Source organism: Ursus arctos, unplaced genomic scaffold (genome assembly GCF_023065955.2).
Source record: "Ursus arctos isolate Adak ecotype North America unplaced genomic scaffold, UrsArc2.0 scaffold_32, whole genome shotgun sequence".
NCBI lineage: Eukaryota > Metazoa > Chordata > Mammalia > Carnivora > Ursidae > Ursus > Ursus arctos.
The window spans coordinates 19,050,366-19,063,446 of NW_026623008.1; the positions used below are offsets into that span (position 1 = coordinate 19,050,366).

General features: G+C 50.2%; 2 protein-coding genes across 7 annotated transcripts in view; both read left to right on the top strand.

The window, feature by feature from the left end:
- Positions 1-10,095, top strand: part of CEP85 (centrosomal protein 85) — a 32,272-nt gene extending 22,177 nt beyond the window's left edge. For 4 of the 6 annotated variants that reach the window (XM_026516969.4, XM_026516970.4, XM_044390396.3 and 1 more), the window contains 7 exons: positions 1,405-1,557; positions 1,783-1,934; positions 3,046-3,160; positions 3,980-4,030; positions 6,426-6,533; positions 7,618-7,843; positions 8,381-10,095. In XM_026516969.4, the coding sequence (XP_026372754.3) occupies positions 1,405-1,557; positions 1,783-1,934; positions 3,046-3,160; positions 3,980-4,030; positions 6,426-6,533; positions 7,618-7,843; positions 8,381-8,541 (966 nt within the window). In that variant the 3' untranslated portion in view covers positions 8,542-10,095. Of the gene's footprint in view, positions 1-1,404; positions 1,558-1,782; positions 1,935-3,045; positions 3,161-3,979; positions 4,031-6,008; positions 6,173-6,425; positions 6,534-7,617; positions 7,844-8,380 lie in introns of those variants that run through there. The other 2 variants (XR_007190608.2, XM_057305176.1) reach the window with 2 other exon arrangements.
- Positions 10,096-11,279: 1,184 nt separating this feature from the next.
- Positions 11,280-12,781, top strand: SH3BGRL3 (SH3 domain binding glutamate rich protein like 3). Its single transcript, XM_026516975.4, has 3 exons — positions 11,280-11,461; positions 12,101-12,268; positions 12,391-12,781. Exons 1-3 carry the CDS (start codon positions 11,414-11,416, stop codon positions 12,454-12,456), a joined length of 282 nt encoding a protein of 93 aa, XP_026372760.1. The 5' UTR covers positions 11,280-11,413; the 3' UTR covers positions 12,457-12,781.
- The last annotated feature ends 300 nt before the right edge of the window (positions 12,782-13,081 follow it).

The following is a 13,081-nucleotide window of genomic DNA, read 5'->3' on the forward strand; positions in this document are numbered from 1 at the left end:
ATTCTTAGTACTTTCTTATCTTTGGATTAAATTAGGTCTGTGTTTCCTTTTGACTTCAGTAGATCTGCCTTTTTCTCTGCTTTCTCTTGCTCCTTCAGCATCCTTTTTTCATAAGCCAAAGAAAAAACCATAATAGTGAAGAAAAAGTCTCCGTTCAGCAAATCTTGGTTGGTGCCCACTCTGTGCCAAGCATCATACTTGGCACATCATATTGGGGCTATGATAATGAGCAAAATGGACACAGCTCCTTCTCTCAAGAAGTTAGAGTCTCATTAACCCTTCCACATGATTGCTTAGCTATAAATCATGTGTGGTGTTTAGGGAAGAATGCATTACCTATCTCACCAGGACAGACCAGACCACTAAGAATAACAAAGACACTCCTGTTATTTGGGAAATTCTAAGAGTTTTGAAGTTTTCTCCCGGGCCAGGAACCCAGGACAAAAACCAGACAAATTCTTTTTTAACAGGCACACCTTGTTTTATTATGCTTCACTTTATTGTGTTTCTCAGATACTGTAGTTTTTACAGATTGAAGGCGTGTGGCAACCCTGCCTCGAACAAATCTGTTGGTGCCATTTTCCCAACAGCATTTGCTCACTTCATGTCTCTGTGTCATATTTTGGTAATTTTTGCAATATTTCAAACTTTTGCATTATTATTATTATTATGTCTGTTATAGTGATCTGTGATCAGTGATTAAGACTTATTGAAAGCTCAGATGATGATTAGTATGTTTTAGCAATAAAGTTTTTTTTTTTTTCAAATTTATTTATTTATTTTAGAGAGTGAGAGTCGGGGGGAGAGGGAGAGAGACTCTTAAGCCAGACTGCATGCTGACTAGGGAGCCCAATGCGGGGCTCGATCTCGGGGCCCTGAGATCATAACCTGAGCCGAAACTAAGAGTTGGATGCTTAACCAACTGTGCCACGTAGGCACCCCAGCAATAAAATATTTTTAAATTAAGACATGTACATTGTTTTTTAGATATAATGCTATCGCACACTTCATAGACTACAGTATAGTGTAAACATAACTTTTACATACACTGGGAAACCAAAAAATTCATTTGACCTGCTTTATTGTGATATTCGCTTTATTGCAGTGGTCTGGAACCAATGCTGCAGTGTCGCCCAGGTATGCCTGTATATAGAAGTGCTACCAGTTTTTTAAAACTGCCCAAGGAGCCCTTCTTCCCTACCCTTGATTGGAAAGTTCAGGTGTGTTAACTCTGCAGTGTGCCCTAATTTTGAATGACAAAATTTGATCACCTCCCTGCCTTCATTGCAGTGGAACAACATTTACAGCCCTAAGGGCAGAGACAGTGGTCACTTCAGAAAAACCGTGATGTTCAGGGTCCTAGAAGAGTCAGTGGAGACAGATTCTTGACGCTTCTTTCCCTAGGTAAAGGGTCGTGATAAGCATATCAATAATTTGAAAAAGAAATGTCAGAAGGAATCAGAACAGAACCGGGAGAAGCAGCAGCGTATTGAGACCTTGGAGCGCTACCTGGCTGACCTGCCCACCCTGGAAGACCATCAGAAGCAGAGCCAGCAGGTAGCAGCAATGTCTGGGCATACCTGGGGCAAGCGGGGAGTAGCCAAGCAGGGGCACTTTCTCAGCCTCTGCTGTACGCAGTCACACTATGGTTTCCTGAAAGGAAAAACCCAAAGGAGTCATGTCCAGACTCACGTCTGTCAAATTTGCAACTGGACTGCAGAGTTTTTGAGATACCCAGTGTTCTTTGGCTTGTTGACCTAAGCATGGGATCCTGTCTCTTAGCTTAAGGATTCCGAGTTGAAGAGTACAGAGCTGCAGGAGAGAGTGACAGAGCTGGAGAGTTTGCTGGAGGAGACCCAGGCAGCCTGCAGAGAGAAGGAGGTTCAACTGGAAAGCCTGAGACAGAAAGGAGCAGAATTCTCCATTAGACACAGGTAAATACCCCAGTATGGTAGAGGAAAGGAGTAGAAAGCTAAGTCTGTCCCACTCACTACCTGTGTGACTTTGGGCAAATCACTTTCCTTTTCTGAGGTTCGTTTCTTTAGAATATGAGTAATAGGAAAGCTGCTTATGGGTAAGGAATAGGTCTTTGAGATGGAGAGTGGAGGGTATAGTGGTGCAGTGGGGGCTTGTTATTGTATCCTTTGGAAGGTCCAACCCAGTGCCTGACATGATAGTTACTGGATAATAATTGAGTATGTATGTGTTGAATGAAGGGAGCCACTTTATAAACTGGGAAATTAGTTATCTGTATATTTGTAAAAGCAGATCCTGGTGTTAAGGACTGGAGAGGGGATTATCTACATTTTGAACCTTGTAAGCTAAAGGCTACCAGGAACATCTGTTTCTCTTCAGCCCTAGGGATTGTTCTCGATGGTCATGACAGGTTCTAAGAACAAAACAAGATGCTATAATGTACTCTCAGGGTGTCTTGAGAGCCTCTTCCATATTAATTGCAGTTTCTGAAAATGTGATGTCTGTGTTTCAACAGCCTCTTGAACCAAATCCAGTTTCTAATGGGATGGATTAGATTTCTCATCCCATATTCAACCACAGTGACCTTGTTGTTTATCTCAGCAGATGAAGCATGATGAAAGTGATTGTGGGGATCCATTGGAGGAGACCACTGGTTGGAGTCAGAAGAGCGATTGGGGTCAAAGTTGACTCTGCGCCAGACTTTGTGTGCCAAGAAAAAAGATTTTTTTTGTATTTTCCAAAATTTCTGCAGTATACATATATGACTTTTATAATCTAAATACATGCGATGTTTATTTTTAAATATCAAAACAAATATAAAAGAGCTTTGGGCAGTTAGAGAATTGATGGCACATTAGATAGATGCTAGCCTCTAGGGAAGGGAACTAACTTACACGAGGCAGCTTGTGTATGGCACACACTGTGTTACAACAGACCTAACATTATCCCCAGCTACGGCTTGGAAGCACCTGAGTGTCTTGCCCCAAAATATAAAGTAAATAATAGAATCAGGAGTCAAAGCCACATCTGTCTGACTTCAAAATTCTTGAAGAGGCCACTGTTTTTCAGCCTGCAAGATAAGCAGTGTGTGGAGGAGGCCAGTGGAGAAGGTTCAGCCCAACAGGGAGAAGGTCCAAAAGCGGAAATGGAGTCCTGGCAGAAAGAATGTGATTCCCTCCGAAAGGTGACTGAGAGTGTCCAGGCTGTAATAGGGGGCAGGCTAAGAGGAAAGAAGATTGTGTACTAGGAAGGAACCATGAATTTCTGGCCCTAGGCCACCTAAGCTCTATTACCCAGAGCTTTCCTCCCTTTTCTGACAAGTCACCCTGCATAATGTTTGCATTTTAGGTATTTATCCTTCTGACAGGCAAGCAGAGTTAGGGGAGGGTGTGCTTCTGAACATCCAAACTAGGTGCTCCAAAATGGTGCACTGAAGCTTGGTGCATTTTGTTCATGGCTTAGGCCCCATACAGACCTCTTCCACTGGCCAGAGTTCTAACCAGTGAGGTGGCCCTAATTCAGAGAAGAAAGTCTCCAAACCTGTGGGTGAGACTGATGGCAGGTCAGCCAGAAAGAAGACCCAGAAATGGTTCAGAGAATACCTGGGGTCTCAAAGGACAAGAAACTGGGCCTGCTCAGGTTCTCTTCTCAGTGTGACCAAAGCTATAAATAATAGCATCCATCACAGCCCTGCTTAGGATAGACTTCATTAAACTGAATTTTTAGTCATGTCCTTTACTAAAGAACCAAAATGTATACTGGTTATATATAAAGTTTATTCCACTGGCCCACAGTTATCAGGGTGGGTTCCCCCTTCCCCCCAGTAGTGGTCATAGGTCCACACTACATTCCTATTTCAACCTCTTCATGAGCAGAACACAGAAGTGTGAAGCTAGCTAGGATAGGGAGTCTGGATTATATTTCTGTAAATAGAGCTAAATTGTCTTCACCCTGGTTTCACTGTTGATTGGCTGTAGCCTGCCTTAATAACTTTGCCTTTCAGATTGTGGAGAAGCAACAGCAGAAGATGGATCAGCTGCGTTTACAAGTACAGGTGAGCTGGTGTCCTTGTGGTACAGTAGGCAGGACTTGATGGAATCTATAGAATTCAGCCAAATCTTTATTCTGTGTCATACAGTTTGTTCAGTGTTGGGAGTATAGCAAGAATGAGACCCAGTCAATGCTTTTAGCCTACAGTCTTATTGGGAAGGGGTTTCAGCACAGTACTGTGTGAAAGCAATGTCTATGTTACTTTGGGGGAGCATAGAAGAGTCAGAGCAGGGGAGGTTAAGGAAGGGTTTCTGGAGATCATGAGCCTGGAAGGAGGAGGAAGAGTAGCCTGGGAAAGAAGAAGAGCTGGATAGGTTGGTTTTGGAATTCCAGATAGAAGGAATAACACTGGTGGGAACATGGAGGCATGAAACAGCAGAGTTTGCACACAGAGCTGCAAGCAGTTTGATATTGTCGAAGTAAGGTGGTGAAAAGAAACTGGGCTATGGGAGGGCTTCATCTTTCCAACTAAATTTGCTTTTATTCTTTTAGTAGGTGATGGGAATCTACTATAAAGATTTATTTATTTCAGAGAGAGCACTTGCCAGCAGAGGGAGGTGCAGAGGGAGAGGGGAGAGAAAGAATCTCAAACAGATTCCCCACTGACTGTTGAGCCTGATGCTGGTCTCAATCCCAGGACCCTGAGATCATGACCTGAGCTGAAATCAAGAGCTAGATGCTTAACTGACTGAGCCACCCAAGTGCCTCATGGGAATTTCCTATAGAATTTAATTTAGGTGTGATGTAGTTGGGTTTGCAACTCAGGCTTGAGTTGGAAAGAAGAGTGACATTTGGGGAGAGGCAAGGCTGGAGGCTGGTAGACTATTACAGAAATCCTGGTGAGAGATGATGAAGGAACGTGGCATAAGGCAGCATAGCAAGGAGGAGATGTGAGTGAACAGATTTAAGTGAATTTTAGGTAAAATTGAGAGGAATCAGTGATTGACAAGATGTAGGGAGTTAATAAGGAAAAATTACAGATGACTCCTGGTTTCTATTTTGGGCCAGAGTGTGGGGTGGGGGGGGTGTCCTTAATTATGTTCTCCAAGAAATCCTAAGCAAAGCAGGTTTACTCAGGTTCTCTTTGGACTCCAAAAGAGGTTTTCACACCAAAACATGTGAAATGCACTCACTCTGAGAACAGCTCAAAGCTGCAGTTCTGCCTTTGCCATCATGTGGGTCAGGCTGTGTCTGTCTACTTCCCCTATTTCAAGTCCTGTTAACGGTAGTCAAGCCTTGTGAGTGTTTATACCCATTTAAAATCCCAGATTCTTGGTAGAGTTTTTAATGGATCTCAGATACATTTTCTGGAACCCACAGGTTCCAAAGGTTGAAAAAGCCCAACATTTAAGTGGTACATTTACCCATGATGAAACTCCTCAGGCAAATTAAAGTATCAGGTGAATTTGCTGGAATCAGGTAGATTCAGAATGGTCGCCTAGAGTATTTCATGGTGACGAGGTGTTCTCCTTTGGCAGTTACATTTTTTTATTAATACAAAATGGAAAATTCAGAAAATTTTTGAATACTTGATTTAAATAAGTTTCAAAACTGGGGGAGGGGATTGGAATGAATAGAATGAGAGGCAAAAAAAATAGCAAACATAAATACCTCCCTCTCCCTGACCCTGACCCTCCCTACACACACACTCTCTTCCTCCCTCCCTCCCTTCTAACTAGATTAGGTGCCTGTGGGAGCTCTCTCCTACTCTTTATCTCTGTCAGAAGCATTTAATATACAGTATTCTCAAGGGCTTTGGCTGTGAGCTCCTCAAAGACAGGTATTGTTTGGTATTGTCAGTATCCTCAGTGCGTGTTACAGTAAGTGCTCAATAAATACTGAACTCAACTGAATGGACATTCCCTACCCTCAGGAAAGTTATGGAGGGGGAATCATGTGCACAGCCAACAAATGTACTCATGAACCATGACAGAGGTATGAGTAGCAGGGCGAGAATATGATTAATAGGATCTGATCTGCAGATTGAGGAAGGCTCAGGTGGGCCTTGAAGGTTTCCTGGGTGACAGAGCGGAAGAGTAGCCTGGGCAAAGGGGAAGGAGAGAGCGCAACAGCATTGGAGCTGGAGCCTTTGGGAATGAAGGCTGCTCAGTCATTTGGTGTGACCGGAGTGGACCCTGTGTGGAAGGTAAAAAGAGATATGGCTGGAAAAGTAGGTAAGGGCCAAACTGGCCTGGAATGCCCTCCTGAGAAGCTGGCCTCTATTGGGTACATGGTCATCGACTTACAGGAGGTTTTCAAAGGGAAGTAGCGGATCAGGGCTGTTCTGAGGTAATCTCTTAGCAGTGTGTGGGTGGGGTGGGGCTTTACTGTAGTCCGGGCCAGAGGTGATATGGTCTGAACCAGATTTGTGACTCCTCATGTGTAATCCCACCATTCAGAGCCTAGAGCAAGAAGTGGCTCAGGAAGAAGGAACAAGCCAGGCCCTGAAAGAGGAGGCCCAGCGGAGGGAGACAGCCCTACAGCAGCTGCGCACAGCCGTGAAAGAGGCGAGTAGCATCAGCTGGCTTCTCAGTACTGCCTCCACAAACCTGACTGCTCTGTGAACCCGTCCCATCCCTACTCCCACAGAGCCCTCCTGTCGGAGAGGTCCCTGCTGAGCTTTTTTGGCAGAAGAATGGGAAGGGACATCACACCATCCTCTATATTAAAGGTCCTAAGCCCATCTCAGAGTGGCCATAATTACCCAGGAATGCTTTTGGGATGTGAGAAGTCTCTCTGTCTTTCTGTAGCCACAGGTTTGTGGGGCTGGGGAGGAAGGGTTCAAGAAGGCTGAGAGCTTGGTGGTCCTCATGGAATAAACAGAGCTGTCAGCAAGGGGTGACCAAGTTCAGTGACCTAGGAAGAAGTCTCTCAGAGCTGGGATTTGTCAGATGGCCCAGTGTGGGTGAAGGCCTGGGACTGGAAAAGGAACTGTATTCAGTGTCTTTAAATCGGAATAGAGGTAGGGCGGGGAGAATGGGTTAAGCTGTTCAGGGAGGGGGAGGGAAGGAGACACAGACAGACATGAGTAGCTGGTCTTCGTAGAGAAGCCTGACTCCACTGAGATGAGGGTGTGAAAAGGCAGGCAGGACACATTCTAGCACTGTGTTCTCCAGGTTCCTAGTTTCTCCAGCCCCCCACCCGGTGGCCAGCCGCTAGCTGTATTGTTGTCTTTCTTGCCCCCTTTATTCCTCTGACACGCTCTGATCAGGCTGGCGGTTGGCCACTTTTGTCAGGGTGGCAGGGAGAGATTGAAACCAGTGTCTCCTCAGATTTCACAGTTCACGTTAAGCCTTCTCTAATAGCCTGGTTAACAGAGTTGGCTGAGGGACTGGCTTCAGATAGAGTTCCGAGGGGCGAGAGTATCTTCTCTGGTTCCTGAACAGAAACCCGGAGGCTGATGACTCAGTCTGTTGGGGAGTGGTTTCCTCTCCAGTGCTGGAACCCTACAGGCGCAACCTACCTGCAGGAGAATTGGTAGGGTTTAGGAGGGGGGATACCACCTGTGACTCCTATATATCTACACACAGATACAGATATTCTGCCCTTCCCTTGGCCTGGGTTAATGTGTCTGCCTGTCTATATGCTCAGCTTTCAGTGCAGAACCAGGACCTGATTGAGAAGAATCTGACACTCCAGGAACACCTGCGCCGGGCCCAGCCAGGGTCCCTGTCTTCACCAGACACAGCCCACCTGGCATTTGAGCTGCACCAGGAGTTGGCCAATTGCCTTCAAGATCTGCAGGCTGTCTGTAGCATTGTGACCCAGAGGGCCCAGGGCCATGACCCCAATCTCTCTCTGCTCCTGGGCATTCACTGTGAGTCCTCAGGCCAGTCTGGGACCCAGGAGAGAGTGACTTTCACTCTCTTATCACCCTCACCCAACTTTCCCATCCGTATGGTAATGTGTGAATAAGGCTTTGTAGGTCTGGTCACTGCCCCCTGGGAGTTTATGTGTTTAGCAAAGTAGACAGTAAATCTGTTTTGGAAACAAGCATCCCTTAATGGGTACCTGAATGCAGGACAACCAGAAGATTGCCCTGAGGCAGCAAGTTTTCAGCCCACTATCCCCATCTGCTTTTCTAAAAGCATGTTGTGTCCTGGGATACCTGGGTAGCTCAGGCGATTAAGCATCTGGCTCTTGATTTCGGCTCAGGTCTTGATCTCAGGGTGGTGAGTTCAAACTCTGCATTGGGCTCCATGCTGGGCATAGAGCCTACCTAAAACAAACAAAATGACGTGCCGTGTCCCCAGATCATGGGCCTCAAAGAACTACTTATCTATATTGCCCCCTCCACATGAAAGCATCTCCTAAGTGACTCACTAACATTCTCTCGAAATGCTCTCCTACTCAGCTGCACAGCACCCGGGGACTCAGCTGGATTTGCAGAAGCCGGATGTGATCAAGAGGAAACTAGAAGAGGTTCAACAGCTGCGCCGTGACATCGAGGACTTAAGGACCACCATGTCAGACCGATATGCCCAGGATATGGGAGAAAACTGTGTCACACAGTGAGGAATGCTGGGGGTGGCACACGCTCTGTCCCCCCAGGGAAGATCTGGTCTGCTGAGCACCCAGTCTGGCAGGTCCTGCCCTGACAATCTCTTGCCTCCTGTCTGCTGCTATTCCCAGAGAGAAGGGGTAGAGGGGCTTAAGAACCTCCACCGGGGGCCAAGGGCTGATGAAGGAGCTGTGCCTGCCCTGCCCCACACTGGCTTTGCCTTGTTGGATTGCATTTGTCCTGTCATCCTGATTTACCCTTTGAGGGTGAGTTACTAATTAACTTTTGCAGGTTGACTGGTAAGTCCTACAGACTGTTCCAGCCCCAGGCTGATGGCAGAGGTAAACAGGCTGCTCAGTTCCCTTTTCCATCCTCTGGGACGGATTCACATTCATTCCCACTCCATACCTTGGTCCTGCTAATGCCCAGAGTTCAAGTAGAAGGGCATGGAACGGCTGGGTAACAGTCACAGTGGCCATGTGAGAATTCTCAGGCCAGTAGGCCAGTCTGCCTGGGATCTGAGCTGGCTTTTCTTGGGTATTCTTAGGCCTGGTCCCACTGCTGCTTCCTCAGGGCTCTTGTTCTCACAGACGCCTCAGGGTGATCTGTTTATTAGCAAAGTACCCACTAGAATTGGCCTAAAGATTATATCCAGGCTGCCTTCATCTGTGCTGTCATGCCATTTTACAGGATGCCCCACTCTCCTGCTGCCCTGTCCCTTGGGGCCCTGGTCATGTGGTTAGCACAGCTCCCTTCCCTTTTGTTCTCAGGCCAGTCAAGTAGCCCCCTTGCAAACTCTTCTTTATGGTTCTGGATTTGGGCAGGATTTTCCCCTAGAATACCACAGGGCAACTATCAAGCTGCTCACCTCCTCCTCCTGGGGCTAAGGGCTGGTGTCCAGCCCTGATTTGTGCCTCTCTTTTGTTTGGGGGCAGGGTCCTTTCCCTTTCTTGCTCTGGGGCTTCTTGAGAGTTCAGAGTACCCAGTATAGTTTGGTTCTAAGGTATAGCTTTCCTTATTTGCTGGGTTTTGTTTGGGGCCTTTAGACCCTACGCTTTCTGGTTTGTCCTGCCTCACTTAGGGAGCATCTCACAACACAGTTGTTTGTATCTGGTTATTGGGCTGACCCCAGGCCTCCACTAGATCTGGAGCCAGGCCAAGCCAGGGCCTTGTAAGGGTGTGGAGGGAGGAGCACAGAGCAGTTCAGGAGCCAGCCACTATGAGTTTGTTGGTAAGCTTTGAGCCATCAGAGAAGCGTCCTGAACCTCCCTCTTGGGTCTGAATGAGACTTCTTAAGTGTTTTTACAATTTTGTGAATTATTTATGGAGTGATGTATCCCTTCCATTCAGAACAGCCCCACCCAGCCATCCCCTCAGCCTCTGGGCTCCTTCCTGCCTCCTAAAAGCAGAGCTGCCTGGCTGGTCTCCACCCTGTGCTGGGAGCCCAGCCACCATGCTCACGGGTATTTTTCCTCAGAGTTTATAAACAGTTATTTATATGAATCCTTGTTATGTCAACTGGTTTGTATTGCCTATTTTGATTACAAAATAAAATATTTAACAAACTCCTCAGTTTTCCATCACCATCATCACCATCCCTTACTCCACCCCTCATTTTGGCTTATTGGAGCCAAAGCCCGGGTGTTTAGCCAAGTTCCCCAGATGGCAGCAAGGAGGGACCTTTGGCAGGTCCAGCCTCACGTCTGTATTTCTACCACTTCTGCTCCTCTGTTCTCTGTGGGGACAAATAAGATCTCTTCCTGCACCACTTTCTATTGGGTGAAGCCGCCCTGAGTCATTGAGCAGGTCTGTCGTTGGAGAGAGTTTCAGTAATCCTCTGAGAGGAAGTCAGCTGCCTCTAGGTGGCTGTGAGGAAGTGGCTGCTCTGGAGCCGGGCAGGCCACTGTTTGCCTTGGGGAGCTGGGCTTATCTTCCTGGGCTGCTATTCGACCCCTGGACCTGGGGAGGACTCGTGAGGGGAGTCATGTCCAACCCCAGACAGCCAAGCCTCCAGATTTGGGCTGGTTGCTGGAGTCTGTTCCCTCTGAACCCCTAGATTTTTTCTGGGAGCAGGAGCAGCGTCAGAATGCCATCAGGGGTTGAGGTTGAGCCAGGGCCACCCTAGGACCATCTGTAGATCTTTAACAAGGGTGGGTGAGGCTCAGGAGTCCTCGCCAGCCTCCCCTCCACCCTTTCTGAAGCTAGCAGCCTCTTACCGTGGCCTCCATCTGGTGCCTTGAGGGTGTGGCCCTGTCTCTGGCCACCACCCTTCCTTGTCTAAACCTGAGTGCTGAGGAACTTTTGGGGAAATCTCCCAGCAGGGGCTGTCCCTGGTGTGCCATGGGGTTAGCCAGGTGTGCGTGTCGCCCAGGGGGCTGTGGAAAGGGTCCCTTGGAGTGAGGTTCCCTAGTCAAGGAACTGTCGGTTTCAAAACAGCCCAAGCCTTCAAAGCTCCGAGCTGCGCTGCGCTCCGTGGCACCAGGGCTGGGCAGCTGCGCGCAGCAAACCCGGGGGAGGCTGAGGCGGCCTTGGCCACACCCTCACCCCTGCCCTCCCTGGCCTTTCCGGCCACCGGGGCCCCTCCCCAGCCTCACACGGAGCCCCAGATCTGGGAAGGGCCGAAGGGGATGGCCTTGCACGGCACTAGGGTCCTCGGCGAGTCGCCACTGAGGGGGGAGGGGAGGGGGACAGCGGCGTGCAGGGCGGGGTCGCGCAGGCTCCGCCCCGGCCGCACGCCTGCCCGCGCCGCCCATTGGTCCCGAGAGCGGTGACTCGCGGGCTGAGCAGGAAGGAAACCGCTCCCGAGCGCGGCGGCGTCGTCTCCAGGCCGTGCAGCTGCCGCCACAGCCGTCCGTCCGCCTGCCGGCTCGCCCGTCCACCCACAGCATGAGCGGCCTGCGCGTCTACAGCACGTCGGTCACCGGCTCGCGTGAAGTGAGTGCACGCCCGGGCCGCGCTGGGGGAGAGCGCGGGCGGCGGTGTCGGGGCGCTACGGCCCGGCGCCCGAGACCCACCCCCAGGGCGGGGCGGGGGGGGGGCGGCGACGAGATGTGGGGCTCGGACTCCCGGGTCGGGTCCCAAGGTGGGCTCCGAGGCTCGAACCCCTCCTTTGGGCATCCTGGATCCTAGGCAGCCCCAGCACAAGCTGCCCACGCCCATCCCGTCGCTCAGACACGCACTCTCTGCAACCCCACTACCACCCCGATCACGTCCTGATCGTTCCCTTCCTCTCCTCCACTTTGTGTGTACCTGGGCGGGGGTGGCCCCTTACCAGCCTCCACCCAAGCCTGCCCTGCCTTCCCCTCGCGGAGCTCCTGGTTCTCTCCCGCTCCCCCACCCCGAACTTTATCCCACTTCCCTTCTTCCTTCTGACTCCCCTCCGCATGGTGGTCCCTCTCTCATCCTGCACCACCGCAAGCCTGACTCAGCCTCCTAACTCCCTAGTGGCCAGAACGCTGGCCCAGGTATGGAGGGAGACAAAAACTACTGGCCACAGCCCCTTTCTTTCTGTCCAGGGTTCCCCCATGAATCCTCCAGCCTGCTCACTAACCCCTGCCCGCCCTCTACCCCCAGATCAAGTCCCAGCAGAGCGAGGTGACCCGCATCCTGGATGGGAAGCGCATCCAGTACCAGCTAGTGGACATCTCCCAGGACAACGCCCTGCGGGATGAGATGCGAGCCTTGGCGGGCAACCCCAAGGCCACCCCACCCCAGATTGTCAACGGGGACCAGTACTGTGGGGTATGGGCCCCGGGGGTTGGGAGTGGGGAAGTGTAGGAGGACTTCTCCTGAGTCAGAAGTCCGAGTCAGACCCGAGACAAAACAGCAGCACTCAGGTGACCATCTCCCCTGCCCTCCTCCAGGACTATGAGCTCTTCGTGGAGGCGGTGGAACAGAACACACTGCAGGAGTTCCTGAAGCTGGCCTGAGCCCCCGGACTCCATCACCACATTCCCCCAGCCACCGCCCGACCATGAAGGACCTTCTGACCTTGGGATCTCTCCCCCAACCCGAGCCCCTTCTCCTCCCCTCTCCTCCGTTCAAAGGCAACATTCCTTACCCACTAGTTTCAAAAATTGTCTTAAGCAACAGCCCAAGTGCTGGCTGTCCTCCGCCAGGCCCTGAGGCTGCCACCCTGCCTGGCACTGGCTGATGGGCGCCTTTGTTGGTTCCATCAGCCAGGGCTCTGCCAAAGGCCCCGCATTCCCCGTCCTGGGAGCACCCTAGAGACAATTAAATGTCCCATTCCATGGACACCGTGTCTGTTTGATGTGACCCGCGCCCTGGCTCGGAGCAAGGCTGGTAGATGGGATTGTGCTGCGGCTGGGCTCCTGTGGGCAGCTCGGTGGAGCGGTCTCCTGCATGGCACCCGTGGGTATGACTGTGCACGTATGTGGGTGTATGTCTGGCACACGCATAACTGTGTGGACCTGCGTTTCTGGAAACAGTGTGGGTGGGTCACCTCCTGATTCACACGCATGTGATAGTGTCCTGACGTGCCCAGGTTGGTGAGTCTAGCACATCCTTATGCCACTCGGTAATGTGTCCGTGCCT

Bases quoted from the DNA above. Each gene is read 5' to 3' on its own strand.
- SH3BGRL3 (XM_026516975.4), top strand. From the start codon at position 11,414: ATGAGCGGCCTGCGCGTCTACAGCACGTCGGTCACCGGCTCGCGTGAA. The intron at 11,462-12,100 runs GTGAGTGCACGC...CTCTACCCCCAG, and splicing joins CGGTCACCGGCTCGCGTGAA to ATCAAGTCCCAGCAGAGCGA. The intron at 12,269-12,390 runs GTATGGGCCCCG...GCCCTCCTCCAG, and splicing joins ACGGGGACCAGTACTGTGGG to GACTATGAGCTCTTCGTGGA.